General features: G+C 40.3%; 1 protein-coding gene across 3 annotated transcripts in view; it reads right to left on the minus strand.

Annotated features, from left to right (window-relative positions):
- Positions 1-23,998, minus strand: part of Mctp (multiple C2 domain and transmembrane region protein) — a 338,130-nt gene that overhangs the window by 21,476 nt on the left and 292,656 nt on the right. For all 3 annotated transcript variants that reach the window (XM_072304484.1, XM_072304485.1, XM_072304486.1), the window contains 4 exons: positions 10,315-10,463; positions 6,900-7,055; positions 5,016-5,202; positions 1,095-1,291 (listed from right to left, as the gene is read on the minus strand). In XM_072304484.1, coding sequence (XP_072160585.1) covers positions 1,095-1,291; positions 5,016-5,202; positions 6,900-7,055; positions 10,315-10,463 — 689 coding nt within the window. The remainder of the gene's footprint in view (positions 1-1,094; positions 1,292-5,015; positions 5,203-6,899; positions 7,056-10,314; positions 10,464-23,998) is intronic.

The raw sequence follows: 23,998 nt of genomic DNA on the forward strand, positions 1-23,998 counted from the left end.
TTGGTTGATTCTTGTTCTAGTTTCTAGTGATCTTGTAGTGTAATTGATCTTGGATTGTGGAAATTGGTTTTGTGGAAATTGGATTACGTGATTACGTGATTCTGCTTTGCGGTCTTTGTTCACGTGATTCGTTTTTGCCTTGCGATTTTTGTTGGTTGATTCATGTTTTTTTTGTTCGTAAGAGATTGTAGACGTAGAGATTTATACGTAATTCTATTTATTTATTTATTTATTATTATTATCATGTGACGTGTCGCGCCGCGATAAAATCTTCATAGTGTTTCAAGAAGACCTGAAGATGGATTAATTTCCGAAAAGATCATAGTCTAATCACTCATCAACTTAGCTCATCGGGATAAAAAGGTAAATATTTCCGTTTATTATTTATGTTTGTTTCTTGACAAGAAAGGTCGCTGAAAATAAAATTTGAAAAAAACTTTCACAACTTTTTCTTATTGTGTGTAATGGACCACTAGACAAGGTACGAATTTAAGTGATCAGATACATGTTTCTTGACCAGAATTTCACGTAGAACACGATTCACACAACAAAAATTACTGAAAACAACTCCTAACGAAGATATTAACGTTTTTATTTCACGCTGGTTACGAGGAATTTGAACTGCCCGCTCACAAGAAACTCAAAGCTCTACGTGAGTCAAATCGCGCACTACAACGGTTTCAGCAAGCTTCTCAATCGAGCAATGCTCATTTCCCACCATGTGTTTTTCAAACTATAAGTAATTTGCTATAGCTGAGCCAAAGCGTCAAGATTGAGGTTGCCAGATTTTTATATCGCAGAGACGTTCATGATAACGTTTAGCGCGCGATGTGAATCACGTAGAGCATTGAGTTTTCATGAGCGGGTGGTTTCAATTCACGCATCAAGAATCATTAAATATCTTCGGAAGGAGTCAATTTCGGTAATTTTTGTTGTGCGTATCGTGTTCTACGTGAAATTTTAGTTACGAAACATGTATCAGAATGCTGGAATTCGTACCTTGTCTAGTGGTCCATTACTTCTAGCCAAAATGAAGTCTTTCGCAAAGTATAAGGACGTCTCTCTCCCGAGGTGTCGAGCTTGGGGATACTTACAAGGTGAATATCTTCTGCCACGAGGGTGTGAGCGTTTTGTACTCGGTCTGCGTTTGGAGGCGGGCGTTGACCAACTCGAGGACGCAGAACGGATCCGATTTCCCGCCGAGGTCGGCCGCGGCCAGGCCTTGCGCCTTGTACACCCGCACCGTCAGGTGCCCCACGTCTTTCAGGTTGTGGAAAGTCCTCTGCAACGCCTGTTTTCGTCCGCGGAAAGATGCGAAAAATAGAGAGCACAGAAAAAAATTAGAGAGCCTCACTGGATTTACGGAGCTCGACATTTAAATCTGACGCATGATTACACTTATGAAACATTATTTGGATTGCATTTTGCAAAAAGGAACCACTAGCATTGCAATGATGCTAGGATCGTGCAACTTCATCCTTTGCAATAAAATTGCGGAAATCGTGAAAAACTATGAAATTTAGATGGTAATTTTTGTCTTATATTTACAGTTTTTAGCAAGTAAAATAGTAACTATTAATGGATAATCGGGTTTTTCCTCCAAGACAAAAGAAGCTGCACAACCTTAGCAACATTGCAACGCTAGTGGTTCCTTTTTGCAAAATGCAATCCATTTGTAGAGCGACAGATTTTGACCTTCGGTTAAAACTTGACGGAGACTCTCAAAGTGAGATTCCTCTGCAACGCCTGTTCGCGTCCGCTTTAATCGGAGTTGTGAAGTACAACTATCGAACAACCTATCAAAGTACCCTAAAATACCAGAAAATCAAACCTCTTTGTCACATGATTGTACTTTATTTATACACTTTTCCCCAAGTTATGCACAATGTACATATTCTATTTCTTACAATGTAAATATATGACGTGTACCTAGCCTTAAAAGGCTCCTTGTGAAGTACACCTATTGAACAACCTATCAAAGTACCCTAAAATACTAGTAAATCAAACCTTTTTTGTTACATGCTTGTGCTTTATTTATACACATTTCAATTTCAATTTCAGGTAGAGACGTGTGACCCGAAAAGAACTTCGGCAATTAAGCATCAAGTTTCTGGATTCCCCATCCGAAAACTCCAGCGATTCATATGATCTGAACTTTGGGTCTCATGGACGAAACCTTTCTCCCTGATCATCATAATCTCGATGGGGAGGGGCCTGTTTCAACAAGCTTCACGACAATTTGACGTATTTCTGGACGCCGTCCAAAACTTCTGAGCGTTTAGATAGTACTTGTATTTAGTATTGTTTCCCAAGTTGGTCTTTTGTTTTCCTTATTTGATGGACCATCGATGTCAGGTTTTCCTAAGTTTGGTAAACCGATGAAATAAATGATTCTGATTATTTTCAGATATCCGATCGCCACCGTGCAAAGGCTGCCCTTCGCCTGCATTGAAGGGACTTTGCGGGACATCCTACGGGAGAGAAGGCCGCCGGTTCCGCGCAGTTTTGAGGAGATGGATATAAGTCTGGTCCAGAATGGATTGACGGTCGACAACCGGCCATTTTACCGAGAGGTAAGTGTATTTTCTACCGATGCTCTAAAGTCAGGAAAGAAGGGAGGTAGAACTTATTATATTTTCGAAAGCTTGCGTGAATCATTCTTCTGTGAATCATGATCGTTCAGGAGGATTGAGGATTTATTTTTTCCATTCTCCCATACCGACAACGGGGTTTGAGATCAGGGAGAAAAGTTCGCATTCGATTTTAAAAAATGTGTCCATTGATAAAGACAAAAAAACATGTTTGTCCTAAGGAGCAAGTTATTGCGACATATTAACGACATTATAACCACTTCATAAAAGGGACAGGTTGAAATCATTGTCGTAATTAATATATTTATTCTTGTTTTTTGTTTTGAAAGTTTGACGCATTTGTAAAAGCCATGTGCACAAAACAACAAATGAAGCTATATATTATTATATTATGACTTCCATGCAGCGGAAACATTAGCCCCTCGCGAATTCAGTCACAACTCGCCACCATGGACTTCAGAATTCTGCAGAGAAAACATACCTCTCCGGAAATACAATTTTCTGCCGACCATCCATAACTCCTTTTCCTGAGGAAAAATCGTTTCCTTCTCGGAAGAAGTTGCCGCTGTATGAAATCGATTCGTTTTTAAGATTATCAACCTGTCCCTCGGAGGAAAGGCGCCTCTGTGAGCGAAGAAGTTTTCGTCTTGGACCGATTACCGTCAAGCCCACGAAGCCGTAAGTCGATCGACATTCCCGTGTATCGACCAACGAACCCAGAAATCGATAGACAACCCCATGAATCCATCGACAATCCTATGAACTGATCGACAAACTGATGCCGCGAATCTAATTGAATCGGGGTAGCTCAGATAACGTTTGATTTTCGATGGATTCATGTCGATCGAATCCAAACCCCCGATCCCACAAAGCCGTGAGTCGATCGACAAACCCGTGAATCTATCGACAAACCGGTGAACTGATCGATAAACTGATGCCGTGAATAGATTGCATCAACTTTGAATTCTTTATTTGTTGCAGACAATATCCCGCTTAATAGATTGGGCCAAGAGGAATCTGGAGCCGCCCACAACATTCTACTACTTAGCAAATAACTCCTCGAAATGGCACCCAAAGATTTTTGCTCGCCTCGTGGAAGGAACGGGTATTAGAATCGTTACTAAGAAAACACTTATACATTTATTTATTTCTGCCTGCTGCACGCCTTAGCTTCAAAAATATAGTTATTTGATAGTTAGTGCTTGTATTTTAAATTTTACGCATTGTTTGTTTCATGCTTGTATGTAGTTCTGCTTCCTGAAGATGACCGAGTGGGGTCGAAAAGCTTCGGCAATGTGTTAACGCACTTAATAAACTAATCACAGCTAATGGCTATTCTTCTCCTTTATTCATTATTTATTACTGTTATCCGCACGATGTTTAATTTGTATATTTTGATTGAGTCATGTCGATCGGATCTATGCCCCCAGTGCCCCAAACCCAGAATCGATAGGCAAACCCGTGAATCGATCGACAACCCAAAACAGACCCTAAACATTGATATAAGCAAAATAAAAAAAAATAAAGAGATAAATACAATTACAGTAACCTTTCCTGTATTGTAAACATAAAAATTGATGAGCTCTTTAGTTTAAAAAAATGATAAATAAATATATAGACAAGCAGTAGACGAAAACACCAAAATTCAGCAACCCTTAATGATGATGCAACACACGTGAACTGATCTACAAACTCGTGTTGTCAATCGATTGAATCGGTGTGGCTCGGTTCAAGTTTTTATTTTTCTATCGATTCATGCCGATCGAATCGATGCCCCCGATCCCGCAAACCCAGGAATCGATAGACAACCCCGTAAATCGATGGAATCGGTATAGCTTGGTTCACGTTTGTATTATTCGATCGAATCCATACCCTCAATCCAACGAAGCCTGGAGTCGATAGACAACCCCGTGAATCGATCGACAAACTCGTGCACTTGAAAGAAAACACATTGGATCTAGAGTCCAGACTCTTGAAAACATCGACAAGAAAAAGTACTCTTGACTCAATCGGATTTTTGCTTGAATCAAAAGGAAATCCGCTTAAATTAAGAGGCTTGGTTCTTGATTTAAGCCAGATTCTGATTGAATCAAGAGTACTTTCACTTGTCGATGTTTTTAAGAGTCTGGACTCCAGATCCAATGTGTTTTTTTTTTCCAGTGTGCCGTGAATCGATTCAACCGATGTAGCTCGGTTCACGGTTGAATTGTTCGATCGAGTCATGTCGATCGAATCTGTGCCCCAATCCCGCAAACCCAGGAATCGATAGACAACCCCGCGAATCGATCGACAAACTCGTGCCGTGAATCGATTCAACCGGTGTAGCTCGGTTCACGTTTGCATTGTTCGATCGATTCATGTCGATCGAATCCATACCCACATTCCCGGTTACAACGAGGCTCCGAGTGAAGAAAGTCGACTTACGTATCGTTCGAGGAGGACTTCTTTCTCCCTGGGGTTGACCTCGTAGGTGGTCAAGTCGGAGATCGTCTCCGACGCCGTCGTCCCGCTGATGGTGAGCAGGAGCTGGATGGACCCGGCGCCATCTTCCAGGTCTTTCTTGATTTTGTGCGTTTTCTCCCGCTCGAGTTGGCTGAGGTCGATCGAACACCTGAACACGGCAACCATCAGGAGAAATATGATTCATCATTCGTCGAACCATGGGCATCAGTGGCGTGGCGTATTTGCGATACATCGATTGATCTGCCATTTGGACCGTGTTAAAGAGACAGGGACCAAGCCACATCATACATACATTCCAGTCGCTTTACAGCGCGCCCGGGCGCTCTGCGACACCTAATCGCCATCCTTGTCTATCGATCCAGAGGTCATCTGGTAAATGGCATCTTGTGATTTCATCTTGAATGCCACCAATCCACGATTTTGCTACCACATCAACTATTGCCAAATTTAACAGGGAAATTACAGTTTTAACGAGAGAACGTCTATGCAGATTCCTTTGAAAATTTTAAGGAATTTGCTAGGCATTACGGAGAAAATTCACTGAAATTTGCAAAAGAAATCCGCACAACCGTTTCCATGTAAAAGATTGCTCGATTAAATTTGGCAATAACTGATGGCTTGGTTCATTTCTGTTGAACGCAGTCCATTTAAATCCGTGGAAAAGGATCGATAGGCAAGGTGTTCGCACCGAACACCATAATCATCGATTCCTTATCATAGTTTTAAGTGGGGAATAAAATCGATAATCGATCATTCACGCCTCGCCACTGATGGGCATCCCATGGGGATAAATATCGATAATAAAGCGCAGCCCGAACTTCAGCTTGAGCAGCAGAGACTAAGTATCATGAAGAAAAACAAGATACAAAAGCGCGACTAAACGATAAAATTCAATAGAACAAACAATACATTGCGATACATTAAACAATAAGTGCGCAACTATAACAAGGCTATACTCAAAGTACGTTAAAAAAATTTAGTCTGATCCGGCAGAATGATTGGGTATCCCAATATGCCGGGCAGAATAATGTTGTTTTTTCTTTTACGCCTTCCGCTTTGAGATATCGACGGTGAAAGTCGGCAATCACATAACTCGGTTTGCGACGTCGCAGACTTCCTGTCATATTTTATTTTTTAAATGGAAAACTACTCAACGGCGATTCTTTAAAACTGTCATGATTTTTCTTCTCAATGCGAAGAAAATTCTGCAAAAACTTCAAGAAATAATATCAATTTGTTCTCCTTTAAAAAATGACGTAGAGGCGGAGATTTTCAGACACCGCAAACGAGTTATGTGATTGCCGACTTTCACCGTCGATATATATCTTATCTTAACAGCCATAATCATCCTATTGATTCTAACTATTTGCTTCAGTAGCTTCATTTTGTCAAACTGTAATGGTGAGGTTACTGAGATAACTTGAAAGTTATACCACCACACCCTCACTACATTTATCCTCTACAATATTTCACATGGAACAAAGAGGAATAAATAAAATTATCCGCAAGTCCAAAAATGCTTCTTCTCCAGTTAGTCATAGCATTACGGCAAACCGTACCGGTGAGGTAAATCTTGTGAAGGCATCTAAACAGATGCTATCAGATGCTGGTGAAATTTTAAAGCAAAAAAACAAAAAAAATCTTGAGGTGAACTGTTTACCCTCCTCTATCTTTAAAGTTAACACATAGGTCTTTATCACTTAATTTATTAATTTTTTCTTCACACATTGCAGGCCTGTCGTCAATCTTAGGTCATTCAGCTATATGGAAATCCACTGATCAAAGTTTGATCTAAAGGCGCGGTAAAACCTCGAGGGTTCGTTGGACGGAAAATCACTTACTTACTTTCCTATGAAATCATCTTTGGAGCGGTCCTTGTCCCAAACGGTGACTTCTAGTTCTTGAGATTGGTCGTCGTAGAGGTGCAAATCGAACTGCTCCAACCACGTTGGGTTCAATGATTTGTAGATGACTTTGCTTTTGTACTTTTCCTGCCCGAGCCTGGGAAAATAAATTGCGAGTCGTTACACGATATCCGTTCTGGTCGCGGATACCTACGTGACGGGCAAAAGCTGAACTGCGGGCCGATTATTGAAATTTATAGACAAAGCTATAAAAAAAGAAGACATAAGAAGTATAGGGCGATCCTATTGGTTGAAATGGGTGGTTTTTATAGACTAAGGGGGTAAATGATGGACTAACTGTCGGGTCTCTCGTGGGTTGCCGTTAGTTAGTTTACTTAGTCTATTTCTTACCTCCTTTGTCCATTGCAACCACCCGCTTCCACCAATAGGATCCCTCCATATCCTTTTTGTCTTCTTTGTCTATTGCTTTGTCTATCTATTTCAAAAATCAGCTCGCTGAGGTTTATTACGACAAGCCAATGGTTTCAAGAAAGAAGAGTTAGGGGGGGGGGGGGGGGGCTGAATGGGAAATTCGTGTTTTCATAAAAAAAAAACGCAATTAAAGTTTTCACTCTGATGCCATTTTTTCCTGGGCTAAAGATGCAGGTTTGACTGTAATCAACACGGAGAAAAAAAACACGGTTCTTCGACGATTACCATGGTAATAAGGTCACACGGGATTCCACGGTAGTGGAACCGTGGATTTTGGTAACAGTATTGATGAGCACAGTAGCATAACCATGCTCATAATAGCATGTCTGTGCCTACAGTAATATTACGCTGAACACGGTCATATCACCGTGCTCATCGTTACAAGCATCAAAATCCACTGTTCTACAACCGAGGAATCCCGTGTGACATTACTACCGTTGTAACGGTAGAATAACTTGAGTTTTGTTTCTCGGTGAAGTAAGTTGGTCCATATCCTTGAGATTAAGTCGGTACCATTGAGCAATAGTAAGGCATGATCGTGCACGAGTAAAATCTGAAATACGAAAAGTCTACTGATGCCGTATGTCCCGAGAACTACCTCCACCATAGCCTTTTTTAATGTTTCACTCTTAGGCTGAAGTTGATTTTCTGGAGAACAACTTTCAGATCGTAATATGATGCTAACTGAGGTCTTTAAGGGAAAAATATCGAGAAAATTCAGAAAAGAAATTCAATGTTCAAATTATACATATTATTGAAGAGGTACGAAGTTAATCAAATTCAACGTTCTCTGGAAAAACGGCCTAAGTCGATTCAGGCCATTTTCCCTCCATACACCTCAATGGTTTGCTGAAACAAACCTGTACATTGATATTTCAAAAATGGGTCACTAAACCCTTAGTTTTTGATTGATATTGTGAGAGTACCAAGTCGGAAGATTGCGTGACGATATTTTCCTAAATTTTGAGGCCAAAATCCTGGACAAGATCGCTGTTAAAAATCTTACGGACTCGAAGGAATTTCAAACGCACCGGAATGACGGAAAAATGATGGATGATGTATTAGGGCAGTCGAATCATTATCTCCTCTCAATTTTCACTGAAGTTCGTCAAAATAAAATGTACTTCGATATAAGATTGCTGCTATATTGTTCACCACAGATAACTCGAATGAGATCCGATTCTTAGATTCTAAAGATATAACTTCCACTTTCGTATTTATATAAAGGCCGAAAGTATAATTGCTACGTTTTCCTTAGGGATAAAACCCTGAAGTTTTCGACTAATTATCAAGGGCTGTACAAAGTAATTCCAAGTGAAAGAAGAGTGAAAATTTACATGGATGCGGAATGGTTCATAGAAGACGGAATAACTGAAATTGGGGTCTCTTCTGAATAGCAGGATAATTTCGAATAATTCATCAGAAGTGTTATAAACCCGGGAGCGGAATTCTATTGGTCCACTTACAGTAATTCAAGAAAAGCTTCAGTTTTTTTTGGCTAGTTTGTGCAAAAATTATACTTTAAACCACTGCATTTAAGAACCTTCAAGGAACTTGTAAAGTAGGTGTGTAGCCGAAGTGCTAAAAAAATGGGCTAGTATATGTTAGAGCACAGTGGCGAGGAGCATATTATCGATGATTCTCCATTTGAAGCTACGAAAAAGAATCGATTATTAAGGCGTTCGTTGCGAACACCTTGGTTATCGATCCTCTTCAATAGGTTTAAGTGGCAGATCAATCGATACATCGCAAAGCACACCACGCCACTGTTGGATCAGCATGGGAGTAGCAGACCTGTCCTAGGAGTAGCTGCACTACGGCGTGAAAGGAAACAAGGACGCCACAAACTAAAACCCGTTTTCCGGGGGAAAGAGACGTCATCCTGGAGATCGACCGGGACCAAATCCCGGATTCAAACAGTGAAACTAGTTGGCTGCGAATTCAAGCCGGAACGAAGTTGCCGATAATTTGAAAATTCTTCGGCCTAATAAAACGGGACTTAGAATTCGTTAAAAATTTTCCGGAAAAGAGAAAAAAAAGTGGTGTTTCATAGACGTTTTGAACGATGCTGAGTAAGAAAACATCGCATAATTATTGAACGATTTTGGAGTTTGAATTTACGTTTTCTTTTAATTTTCTTTAGGACTTGGAAAAAATTCACAAGAATTTTCGTCGAAAAAGATAATGTGAAGTGGTGTTTTTTAGACGTTTTGACCGTTATGAAATGTTTGGTCAAAGCTATATACGGCACAAAACATGGAAAAAATTCACAAGAATTTTCGTCGAAAAAGGAAAAAATATAGTGGGTGTTTCTGAGACGTTTTGAACATTATAAAACGTTTGATCAAAGCTTTACGACACATAACATGACCAAACATTGTTATCAAATGAAGCAGTGCTATGCAAGTTAAAACTTGCACATTTTTTAGCACTTTGGCTACACACCAAATTAGTTCGATTAAGTGTTACTACCAATATGTAACAAATTAATAAATTCAGGGAAGCTGAAACTTCGTGATCACGCGACCACGCTCGCGTGAAGGAGAGCTGCAGAACCTTCTTCACGGTGGTAAATTCGTAAATAAAGTGGTGTTTTTAAGACGTTTTGAACGCTATGAAATGTTCGATCAAAGCTTTACAGCACAAAACACGACCAAACATTGTTAACAAATAAAGCAGTATTATGTAAATTAATACTTGCAAATTTTCTAGCACTTCGGCTACACACCTACCTAGCAAGTTCGATTAAGTGTTACTACCAATATGTTACAAATTAATAAATTCACGGCAGCTGAAACTTCTTGATCACGCGACCACGCTCGCGTGAAGGAGAGCTGCAGAACCTCCTTTGCGGTGGTAACTTTGTGAATCCGATCATGTGTTTCTCTCGATACATCTGACGAAAATCAATCTCACTTGCTTACCTGAATTTGACGTAAGGATCACTGTAGCCATCCAAGTCCATGGCGAGGAGGTTCTTGGCGTCGATAAGGACGATCGTAACAACTGAGCTCCATATTTGACTCTTCAGTCTTCTGTTCATGTCGGATATCCGACTGTTTCGTTGGAAATACTGCAACAAAGAAACGAGGGCACCCACAGTTAGTCCTGCTATCCGACGATTATATACACCAAAAGGATTCACGTTGTTATACTTGCATATACCCACACTGGAAAAAAAAAAACAGATTGGATCTAGAATCCAGACTCTTAAAAACATCGAAAAGAAAAAATACTCTTGATTCAATCGGATTTTTGCTTAAGTCAAGAACCAAGCCTCTTAATTTGAGCGGAGTTCCTGTTGATTTAAGCAAAACGTACGTAATTCTGGGACACCCTGTATATTATTTTTTTGTAGGAGAACAAATTGACATCATTTCTTGAAGTTTTTGCAAAATTTTCGGCGCACAGGGAGGAAAAACAAGGCAGTTTTAAAGGATTGCCGATGAGAAGTTATATGTTTAAAAAATATAGAATGGAAGTCTGCGAAGTCGCAAACCGAGATACGTGGTTTCGGACTTGCACGATCAACATACTGCAACCGTTTTCCTGGAACTCTTACTTAGTTTCATGCATGTACATCAATAACTGCCACTTCCCAATTACATTAATACATATACTTTGAAATGTCGATTTACTCGGCATGCAATAATTCAAGTAGGGTATTCCAATACTTAACGACCGCGAGGCGGCCACAGGCCACTGGTGTACTCGTGATTTTAAATTTTGATTTTGCATCAAAGACGCAGTATTTTCCTCACGAACATACACATTTCAGCGATTACAGACTGAGGTTAAGATGCAATGTCTCCAAAAAGAAGCACTATTGTGACGAACCTAACTGAAGTATTTTCGAAGTGTTAGGTAGTAGAACTGTTCTACTTCAGCGCGTGCAAAGGAGCACGCGTCGACGCGACGGGAAGAGGAATCAAAATTGTTTTTAAGAAGAATCAATAGCCTTCTCGCCAACTTTTTCAAACTTTCTTTTTTCGGTTTCTGGAACCAGGAAACACAAGTCAGGCCAACGGCAACTCATCGTTGAAGGCAGTGGCGAGGCGTGAATGATCGATTATCGATACATCATTTGAGCTGTGATGAAGAATCGATTATTAGGGTGTTCGCTGCGAACACCTTGATAATAATCGATCCTTTTCCATGAGTTTAAATGGTAGATCAATCGATATACCGCAAAGCACGCCACGCCACTGGTTGAAAGTTCAAAGAGCTTGAGTTCACGTATCCGCGGAAGCCCATCGGGGCTAATTGAATTACATTTTGCAATAAAGGAACCACTGCTTCTGGCCCACTTTAGAAACATCATACATGCCATTGGTTTCTCCATGCAGATATGTGCTTTTATAAGAGGGCCAGTGATAGTGGTTCTTTATTATGAAAAATCCAATTATAGTTCTCATATTTCTTGGGATGTGGTAATGTAGTGAGTTCATTCCGCTGCCCACTGGAGCAAAAAGTCTCTGGGGTTCAGCATCGCGCATGGCGCACGACCTGCCTTTCGTTATTACACTTCATGCAGCGTTAAGAGTTCACGTATTACTTCACACGACCAGTGTGTAATTTTAGCGGTCGAAAATTTAAAAAAAATAATAATAATAATTTTAAAAAAAATGTACACGATTTACAAGTTTCTCTACCAGGGAACTTGCCGCAAGAAAGTGTTCACTACCCGGCCGCGTCGGGGCCTCCGCGGCGTGCTGCCAGTAGGAAACGCGCACTGACGCCTACAAACCTAAGGGGCTACTTCACGCATTGCGCAATGCTTGAAGTATCCCCTTAGGTTTGTAGGCGTCATCACGTATTGCGCAATGCTCGAAGTATCCCCTTAGGTTTGTAGGCGTCAGTGCGCGTTTCGAACTGGCAACACGCAGCACGTCGCGCCGCAGCGTGCCATAAACTTGCGCACAATTAATAGGTTAGGGTGTTAAAAGGTAGCCAATTTAACATCTAATTCGAAATTATGACATTTCCAGGTTTTCTCCTTCTCTTTAAAATTCCCTGGAACTTCCCCGTATCCTCTGACTGTGGCAACCCTGAGGCTATCGGATACACAGGCAAGTGAGCCTGAATCAATCGTTGGTGGAGAGGGAGGGAAGGGATAGCAGGGAGAAAAGGGGAGGGAGGCGCTGAAAGGTCGTAAAAAGATTATGAGACAGGGGCAGGACGCGACGCTGGCCACGGTTGTCGAGGGTTTTTCATTAAGACCTTTCGACGAAGGACTCACCCGAGAGTTCAAAAGACACTTCGCAGAAAAAAAGCCCAAATGCAAGATTTCCTCGTGAGGAACAGTTTAAGTGAACCGGCCAAAACTCAGCATTCATAACCTGCTCAAGTCTAGAATGTAAATTAACACTAGAGGGAATAATGTTCTTATCATCTACTAGATTTTAAAGGTTTTTTTTTTCCTATCACAGAAGTCTGAGTAACTAATTGCCACAAAATAATAAGTCAACATGTTTAGCACATGTATTTCCAGGTTCAGTTAACATGTTGCCAGAACAATTGGACGTATTTCTGCCAAACGGAACTATGTGAATTATGACGTGAACCCTGTTACGCATATATTCTTAAGGGTCTCAGGGCTCATGTCTTAATGCACACAGTTCCGTTTGGCAGAAATACGTCTAATTATAGGAACAAAAGAGTCCAACTAGCATTCCAGCAGTTTCTGCCTGGTTTAAAAACGTAAGACTTGCTGAATGATACGCGAGGATACCCAGACGTATTAAAGCCTTTGGTAATTCCAGGTTGCCCGAACTTTTGTATCGATGAAAGAGTTCAAACCAGCCTTTCATCAGTTTCTTTCCAGTTCAAAAACGAACGGCGTACTGAATATTATGCGAGAGTACCCCGATGTATAACATGTACTTCATGTAAACATATATTATGTTTTTTTCAGAGAAAGTGGAAAAGGTGGATTATGACCGATTAGCTTTGACTGTAATCAAGACGAGGACACTGAAAAAGACAGAGAATACTCGGCAAGTACTCGTTCCTCAGCTCAGTTATCCAAAAATCACAGTCCAAATCGACAACGATTTAATAGGAATATTCCTATACGATAAGAAATTAAAAAATATCACTTGTGGGAGGCATTTGAGCTCCATGATGCCGGAAAATGTATACGACCTCATCCGCCCAACGCTCGCCCAAGCAGACCATGGAGATGTTTTTTGGAATGGGACGCGATATTTCTCGAAATGTTTTCCAAAGCGCCAATCACTCCTTGATGCAAGTAGAGAAGATAATTTTTTATTTTACTTATCGTGTTGTAAACAACCGCGGCTAACCTCCAAACATGTGATCCTCTGAATTCTGAATCTGAAATTATGGAATTTATGTAGGGAATTCTCTAGTCTAAAAGTAATACATTTTTGCGAAAATCAAGTTCTCACCGCCAGTGTCTTTTTCCTTCAGTGTCTTCAGTGTCTTTAGAAAAACATTTTTGCAAGTTTTACTTTGCTGTGAGTTTCTTTTTGGAATCAATTTCGTAATTTTACTCCACTTATAATTTTTAGATTTTCTGCCTTTGATTCCCCCTAAAAATAATATGGACCTAGCTTTACATTGATTGAAGTCATAAATTTCCTTTCACCTCTATTCTTAGTTTATACGCCTCCCATTCGATGCGATTTATAAAAACGTGCAGTTCAAATATTTTCAAGTTAAATTAATTCTTCGTTAGCTTACGTCTCGCAGTTATATGGGTCCTTTCCCATCTAGCAATGCACTTTTCTCATGCGTTCACCGTTCCTTTGGGAGTAGTGTATTTCACTACAGTTCGAAGTCTTTCGCTCCGGCCTGTAGTTGTATACACTGCCCTTTCTAGCTACAGATTTTAACTGTGAATAAACGGCCCATTTCTACCCATGTATTTTACCAAGTTGTTAATGCTAGTGTCTGTGCCAAATTTTTAGTGGTTTTTTTTCTTTACTTTTGTGTGTGTGTTGTGAAGTGTAGTTGTATTAAAGAAAGATGAGTGATATCAAGAGAAAGAGAGTCACGATGAGTGACAAGCAGCGCAGTCTGCTCATCCAATATATGGCGAAGCACACCATTTTTGCAAAAAGTGGTGTGAGTCCAACATCCTAACGACGAGAAAAAGTGTTCTATTTGGCAGTAAATTTGAAAATGTGTATACGGGTTCACGCATTTATGTGTTTTGGAGTAGTACTTTGTACAATAGTTCTTATCTTACCAAACGTTCTGAATACCTACGAGGAACTTATAATTAATTAGATAATGATAAATTAACTGCTCTTTCTGAAACCTCCTCCCCCTAAAAAAGTAAAAGCAAAAGTCAAAATAAAGTTTATTATAAGAGTTTAAAATCAGCTTTACACGGAGCAATCAATACCTCGCACTTTATATAATTGTCTCGACATAATTATGCACTAAATCGCCTAATTATTGTTATGTAACATTTTTATAAAGGTTCTTTTGCCTCACATTAATGCGCTGTTCGGTCCTGTTGAGCCACTCCGAGTCATTCAGGATAACTCTCCGATTCATACGGCCAACATTGTAAGAGATTGGTTTCAAGAGCACCCCAGGTTCAAACCTCAAGGGTTGCACGCATACTCCCCGGGTTTCAACATTATCGAAAATGTTTGGGGTATAACATAATTATGCACTAAATCGCCTAATTATTGTTATGTAACATTTTTATAAAGGTTCTTTTGCCTCACATTAATGCGCTGTTCGGTCCTGTTGAGCCACTCCGAGTCATTCAGGATAACTCTCCGATTCATACGGCCAACATTGTGAGAGATTAGTTTCAAGAGCACCCCAGGTTCCAACTTCAAGGGTTGCCCGCATGCTCCCCGGATTTCAACATTATCGAAAATGTCTGGGGTATAACAAAATTATGCACTAAATCGCCTAATTATTCTTATGTAACATTTTTTATAGGTTCTTTTGCCTCACATTGATGCGCTGTTCGGTCCTGTTGAGCCACTCCGAGTCATTCAGGATGACTCTCCGATTCATACGGCCAACATTGTGAGAGATTGGTTTCAAGAGCACTCCAGGTTCAAACCTCAAGGGTTGCCCGCATACTCCCCGGATTTCAACATTATCGAAAATGTTTGGGGTATAACATAATTATGCACTAAATCGTCTAATTATTGTTTAATTATTGTTTTATTGTTGTTGTTAGACATTTTTTTATAGGTTCTTTTGCCTCACATTGATGTGCTGTTCGGTCCTGTTGAGCCACTCCGAGTCATTCAGGATAACTCTCCGATTCATACGGCCAACATTGTTGTTGATTTAAACATCATCGAAAATGTTTGGGGTATGATGGCTAGGGAATGGGACGAGCGGAGAGAGCCAACAGTTGAGCTGCTGGGTGAGCATGTTGCGGAAGTTTGGGATGGCATCCAAAACCGGCTTCAGGCTAAAAATGGCTACATGTTCCGAACGGCAACCATTCATCGTAGCACCTTAGTGGCAAAATACCTTTCCACGTTATGATCTCTAACTGATATAAGAGCCTTTCAGAGTTTTTCCGCCCACCACAGTGAAGAAAACAACTTAAATCACCTCAATTAACACTGGGAAAAAGGTTAGCATAACACTACGAACTTAGAACACCTTTTAGAAAGAGTCCAGTCCGCAAGAGTGTTCCAGGGTAGATCCTTCCAGTGCGAGCAGATGAGAACAAGTCAAGTAGACTTGAAATCAGTCATAATTTATGACTTGTAGTGCAATGCACCCCCAATAAATTGATGCTTAACAAATTTTCTTTTTCAGCGTAATATGTTAAGGTTTCAATGGGTTTCATGTATTTATAATTCAGCTATGTTTATTTCTTTTTGAATTTTTGTGTGTTTAATTCAAGCTTTTGTTTTATTATTGACTCCGGCAAGTCCTGCGTCGGAGCGTGTGTGCGAAGAATCGCGAGACCTAGACAAGGGGCAATCCCGTTTCAACCGTAGGAACCACGGACTATAAAACAGTAAAGTTCCGTTTTTTGGCGTTACAGCCCCCGCCAGCTTTTCTCTGTTTATAAATTCTTAAATTGTACTTTTGTTATTGATATCATTCTTCCAAATTCAGGGGTTCTCATTTTCCTGCCAACCCACCGAGTTATTCCACCTCAGTCTAACTTTGAGCGTTGTCAGCAATCTGGCAACAGTGTGTAAGCTCAATGAGTATAGATTAATTGTAGAGCAGCGATAGGGTAATTTTAGATATTCCACGGAAGTCATCGCATACATAATACCGCGGACAAACGTGCCACTGTAGTGCCTGCTTGCGCTTCGTGTGAGACACGACTTGAGTTCAATATTTTCAAGAAGGATATCATACGAAGATTTTCTTACAGGTACTGATGACAGCCTGGGGGAGATCCTCCCCAGAAGCTTTAGGATGATTTTATCAAGGAAGGTCAGTCCAACTTTTATTGGAAAAGGCCAAGGGTTTGGCTCGAGGACCAGAGACAGTTGCGGTCCGAGCCCTTTCTTGCCAGCGGAACTTGTTCCCCCTGGTAAGCGACGATCTCCAGTCACCTAAACTTTAATTGAAAAAGACATTCTCGAATTCGGCTCTTCTTCTCTCAGTCGCCCGCAGGATGAGAATTTAGACAAAGCTATTGCTAGAGCCAGAAGGTGCTTTGCGCTACCTAACAAGGTAAAGCCATATACCTTTCCAGAAATCATCAACGCTGATCTAGACATATGGAACAAGTCGCCAGGGTTGCCGTGGAGCGTGATGCGTAACTCAAAAAATAAGCCAATTTTCAAAACGAAAGTATCAGTGGTCCAGAATGTTGCACAAAATTACAACCGCCGCCAAATATCTAAGGTAAAATTCGGAGAACCATATCAACCTCCCGATTGCCAAGCCTTTGTGCGAGCGCACATCTGTGATGAGGGCGAAACAAAAGGTAGAGCTGTATGAGGCTATCCTTTAGAGATCATTTTAATGGAAGCCCATTTTGCCATTCCACTCATACGAGACCAAGTGCTCCCCTCACATTCGACCCCTTTTGCGTACGGTCTTGAAACGGCCACCGGAGGCGCCATGAAGATAGTCCGCCGCATGACGAAAAACGACCATTGGTATTACGGTTTGGACTTCCGCAAATTTGATAAGACTGTGCCGGCCTGGCTTATTGATATCGCCTATGATATCCTTCTTGAAAATATTGAACTCAAGTCGTGTCTCACACGAAGCGCAAGCAGGCACTACACCACCTTTGTCAGCATAAAAGGTTTTGAAAATGGTTTCCTCTCTGTCTTAAGTCCCGGATGGATTCCTGGAATAGACGCATGTACCTACAGAATATCTACATATCCCTCGACACACCTGTCAATAAACGCTGTGTTTTGTCATACATTGCTCGTGCCTTTGATCCATGTGGTTGGCTTGCCCCTGTCATTTTTTAGATGAAACACTCTATTGGTTCGAGTTTCTATTATATTACTTATCTTATATATTTCTTAAACATTTCTTTTATTATTTATGGTAGCGTTGCCTGATATTGAAAACACCCTGAAACTTCACGGTTTGTCAAAATCGAATTTCGACTTACCAAATATTTCTACTCATCTAATTTCAGGAATAAATTTGCATGGTTGTGAATCTAATCCTCCTCCCTGTAATTTAGATTACGATTCACATGTGGAAACCGTCAATACTGAGCAGCGCAGTTTCATAAATGAAGTGATAGACCTAATCGAATCCAACACGTCCGATGCGTTTTTTATCGATGGTCCTGGCGGCTCGGGAAAAACTTACATTTACAAATATCGCCTACTGCTCCGCTAAAAATTTAACCGTGTATCCAAGTCCGATGCATTTATTATCGATGGTCCTGGTGGCTCAGGAAAAACTTACATTTATAAACGCCTTATCACCCACAGTTCCGCTAAAAATTTAACCGTGTATCCAGTTGCTTGGACTGGACTTGCAGCCTCATTACTGCCGAATGGTTGAACTGTTCACAGCGGGTTTAAAATCCCTTTGATGTTAACCGAAGACTCTGTTTCAAGTTTAAAAATGAATTCGAAACTAGCTGCGGACATTCGCTCTGCAACTATTATAATTTGGGATGAAGCATCTATGGCCATTTTACATTCTCTCCCCTGTGTAGATCGGCTCCATAAAAATTTAATGGAGAACTCGTTACCTTTAGGGGGAAAAATCTTTATCATGGATGGCGACTTTAGACAGGTACTCCCTGTGATTCCACATGCGTCCCGTCAGACATTGGTCCAAAATACCATCAAATTTTCTCCCATTTGGTCACATTTTAAAATAAGAAAATTGACCCAAATTTATTATTTACGTTACATTTCAATTGTTATTTACGTTAGTTGCCGCCTAAAGATGGATCTCTAAGCTCCGAAACGCGTCCCCGGTAATGAAATGTTATTGCAGGTGACTGCACGAAATACGTGTAAAATTTGCATCATAATTGACTTGTGGCTATCCCCCCCCCCCCATCCCTACGAAGTTTCAACATTCTACTAGTTTTAGGGTCATTGCATGTGAAATTTCATGTGGACCCGATAATACCTCTGATTCAAATCATTATTTTCTTTCCAGATCCTCCACAGTGATCAAAGGAGCGTCGGCGAACGGGGTTACGCTCATAATGAGTCACATTCCAAAAATTAACCACGCTGTGATATTTTAAGATAGTTTAAGATATTTTAAACTGGCTAAAGAAAGAGCTTTTAATTAACGGCTAAATATGAAAAATGTGCAATCAGCCATTACAAGAATTAACCTGAACAACTAGATGATTCATAATAAAGAAAGGACAGAGCATGATGGGTAATTTGTATGTGGGGATGCATATCTTGGTCAATTAAGAAGTTACCTACAGAGCTGACAATTGCTCAACAACATTAAATGCAATTTCATTATGGGCTACAAACAATTACTGCTGCTAATTTATCAGCAGTCCAAATGTGTTCATGAACAAAACATTAAAATAATCTGACACTGCTATTGTTTTCAGTCGTCTACAGTCAATAAAATACCCGAGAAAATACCCACCCAGCGTGAAGAAGAACTGAAGGCCCTTGCAGAGCCTGAAGAAGAACTGGAAGAAGAAGTGGCACAGCCCGAAGAAACAGTGGAAGAAGAAGTGGCAGAGCCCAAATTTAACTTGGCAAACGGTAGTTGAACATTTTTACCTTGGTTTAAACAGATTTCAAATCGGTTGGCCTCGACGTAACTACTTAAAAAGTAAATTTAAATTTCGATGTTGAGCCAAGTACATACACTGATAGAATTGCATTGCTAAGATAGCAGAGTGCGCTGTTATTTTCGCAATCCGGCATTGCTGGAAATGTCTCTTGCATTCCGTTTTGCTGAGATAGCAGAACAAAATTTTGCTGTTCTTGCAATATGATTGAGTTGCGGTTTCGGCAAGTGAGGGATTGCGAAATTCGCAGAACAGGTTTGCTAATCTAGCAATCTGGCTGGCAAGAGACAAATAAATTTATATATTTGATAGTTAACATGATGACGCTTTGGGAAGATCAGCGGTGGGCCCTCCTGTCATATTATAATGGAAAGATAATAAAAAAAAAATGGCTAATTCCTTGATTAGCAGTTTGTATATGCGTGTACGCGAGTGTGCGACACCATGAGTCCATTTTAGCCAAAGTTGTGTTTCTGTGATATTTGCCTATCCAAGTAATCTATATCTGTGATGATGGCTTTTCTGCTGAAGCCTTTCAGGCATGAATAAAGTCTATCTCTTAAGCGAAATTTGCGATCGAATGTCATTCATCAAACGAATTGATCAGTGCTGAGTGATGCCGATGATCGGTGATGTCAGGAGCCAATCAGAGCTCAGATTTTTTTCTTAAATGAAATTATAAAGAAGATAAGAAAACACGAAACACTAAAACACAGAAATTGCGAAAACACCAGACTTGAATTGACAAAACACAACAACAGATAGAGATGACAGAACAAAAATTTTGGTGAGAGATGAAGTTTCTGACATCGATTGCATCAATTCAAAAATCGAATTCAAGTCCCGAGGTGAATTCGAAATTTCAAATTGATGGCTTTCAACGGTCTCTGGTGAGACCAACGAAGAAGTCGAATATCATTGAAAAACAATGCAGAATCGTCGAATATCATTCAACGGCGAATGATATTCGATCGCGAAAATTCGCTTATTGTCGTCATCGGCTCATACCCGGGACTGTTTTACCGGATATTCGGAAGAATTGGCGACAGTTCAGAGCAGAAAGACTCAGTTTTGGTTGACGCGGAGCGTTTCGAGACTATTTGATTTCTTATAGGCTGGAAAAAAAAAATCTTTTGTCTTGGACTAAAGTGACTCGAGACTACGCGTGCAAATGATTCGAGGTTTGTCACAAAATGTCGCTGGGTAATAGAGCAAGTGTTCGGTCGCCTGAAATGAAGTTAGAAATTTTAGCAACGGTGGCTCAAAATTCAACACAAAAGTACGATTTTAAGATCGTCTCGATTCGTTGCACACTTCCGACTTTATTCCAGGAGCCTTTCTTCAGCGATCGGAGTTGCGCGGTTACTGCCGCGAACATGAAATCTCGGGTCAATGTTCTCAACCTTTGAAACCTTATTTTGAAGGACTTCAACGTGGCATAGACAATTTCTCAATCATTAACGACATTTCTCTATGTCGAACTTAAAAATGTGCCACTTAATAACCGAAAATAAAAACAAGCTGGGACAGTTTCCAAACCTTTCATAAAAGAAGGAGTGTGGAACACTCAATCAAAGAAAGGGACGACTCCTACATTCCACATTCAACTATGAGTTTATTTAATAATACTAGGTTAGGAATGCATCAGCTGATGAGTTAACATACTCCCCCCCTTGAGGTTTCCTCAATTGAACACATTACATTAGGACATTAGCATTATGTTAATTATGACATTATTTTTTTGGCTGGTATGCCGTTAACGGTGAGAGGTTGTATCTCCAGAAGAGAGTGGATCCTAACCCATACACGCTGATACCATATGGCGCGCTCGCACTCAACTCTATATCCTTGGGTCTGAGAAATGCTCTACCTGTGGGGCCTCTTCCTGTACAATACCAACAATTCTCCTGGGATATGGTGGGAGTTTCACCCCCCAACGTCATCGGCCCACATCCTCAACCACCGATATGGATGCCAGCCCATTTCATATTTGAACCCTGTACTATCAACACCTTTGACTGGGATCTGGAAGTGGTGCTGGCCCCTATCCTGACCTCAGCTGCTGTTGGTCCTGTTGTGTTATTAATGTTGCATTCTTCCAACGTGTTCCCTGCCCTGGGGAGAGGCTACCTTCTAGTTCAGAAAGTGCCCACTAACACTCCATCGTTGCACTTTGTACCACCTGGCGGTTGTACGGTAGCAGTGACCCCCCAAACTCACGTGACCGCAAAGCCAGGAGATGTCGTCCCTCCACCTATAGCTGTTCAGACAGATAAGCCAGTTGACAACTCTCGTGGACAATTGGACGGCCTCAACCCCCCAAACTAGAGAGGGCGGACGGAGGGCCTTGGCCACCTTTAATGTTTTATCAAAATTTCAGTGAGCACCAGCTACCCTCCGTACTGCTGCATCATATCCACTTATCTTTCAAGTCATATTTTTCCAATTTTGTTAAGTGCTTTGTAACCAACCCCAAGTCTGAAGTGCCGTTACGCAAGGAGGTTCTTTAGGGTCAAATTGAAATTCCATTAAAAAGTAGACAAATTCCAGTTTTCGTAACATCTGTTGACATTTAAATATTTGATGAATTTGGAACGCATCATTTGCTGTATACTTCTCAGTACTTCAAGTAAAATGAGAATTTGAATTGGACTTCGGGTTCATTTTCTTTTTATGAACTTCATTATCAACAGGAAGCACTGCCTCATTAAAAACCTTAACCATATGAAAAACCATTGGATAAAAACATAGGCAAGGGAAAAAGAGTACAGTGCACGAATGATCGATTTCTGATTATAAGCATTGACAGAATGATTGTTGTTGCTTTCTCCGAAGCTTTGCGAAGTCAATCAGCTGCTCCTTTCTAAAACATAACATTAATACTCTCACTTCATTATTTTTGTTGAAGCAAAGGGGTTCTTGATTCTCACTCGTTGTTTCGATTGCTTTGGTTACATTGCTCACCCATTTAGTTGGGTATATGTGAGTTGCATTCTGCAATGTACTTTACACACAGACCTTCAGTATTGCAAGTGGCGCTTCTGGTGTAGTGCCATATGTCACGATTGGTAGGTAATTTTGATTGTTAGCTCCGTCAATCCTTTGTCGAATTTGGCTTGATTCATGATCAGTGTTCTTCTGAGATTTCATGCTTCATTATTCTTCTGCGGGCCTTCGTTGTTCTGCCTTAAGTTCAGCTAGAGATTGTTCGAAGTTAAGAAAGCTTGCTTGTTCTTATAACTAACGAACAAACAATGTCTTCTACCGTCGACATGTATATTGTACGCTGCTAATATCATCTCTAACTCTATCAAGAGCTGCTTCCGCCATTTGGGCTCTTTCGAACAAGTTGGTACTTTGAAGAATGACGTCATCAAGTGCCTCTGCCAAGATGTTGATTTCCTCCACAAGGATTTTCACATCAGACCTCAAATGTTTATGTTCCGAAGTACAGGAAGAACCGCTCAAAGACAGCAGCATTTAATTGAGTTATACTCTTATCATTAGATTTGGGTACATAAGCATAACATTTTTATTCTTCTTGAATAATCATTCCCGCCAAACAAAATTGTTGCAGTGTGGGTACACGCTTCTTTGTGTTTGTGAAAGTTAAAGTACTCAGTTAAAGTTAAAGAGATACAGGCCTTCTTCTTCTGCTTTTGTTTATTATTTTCTTCTTTTGCGTTTCTTTTCATCATCGTTTCTCATTTCACCAGGGGTCCAGCGTGGGTTACGGAGAGTGGTAGTGGTTATAATACCGCAAAGTAGGCTATGAGTATTCAGCCAGGGTTTCATACAGAATTTCATGCATAGGATGTAGGATATACATAGGACAATACAGGATGGACATCAGGAGAACATAGGACGGACAGGACAGCAGAGAATATGGATGGGCTCGGTTTAGTTCCATTATTTTTTTTCTTAGTTGTTAGTAGGTTACCTGAAACCAGATAACAACAGAAACAGAAAAACGAACTATTTATCTTACACATTGATATTAACTTGAGATCATAATGGTATGTCTGATAATATCGGATAATTTAGTCCGTCTTGCTTCTACACTTAGTGTAAAATCTTATTCCGCTCTTTCTCATCCAGAGATGTCATCTATCTCCACAGCTAGAAATTCAGACTATGGGTAAGAATCACTTTCAGTACTACTGATCGCCAATACGAGATTATAAATACTTTTTGAGCTTTACTCAATTCAAACATTCATCATTTTTGAGCATCCGATCCATAAGGATCTGCATTCTTATTATGTAAACCACTGAACTCAACTCATTTGTCAACACTTCTCTTTTATCTCCCATTTCAGCTGTATTTATTAGTCTTCCACTGTCTTTCAGCTTTTTATTTAATCTTTAAACATTTCTCTAAATGTCTTTACTTTTCCTTACAATGAATTCCTCAAATCTTTCAGCTCTATTCGA

Source organism: Bemisia tabaci, chromosome 9 (assembly GCF_918797505.1).
Source record: "Bemisia tabaci chromosome 9, PGI_BMITA_v3".
Taxonomy (NCBI): Eukaryota; Metazoa; Arthropoda; class Insecta; order Hemiptera; family Aleyrodidae; genus Bemisia; species Bemisia tabaci.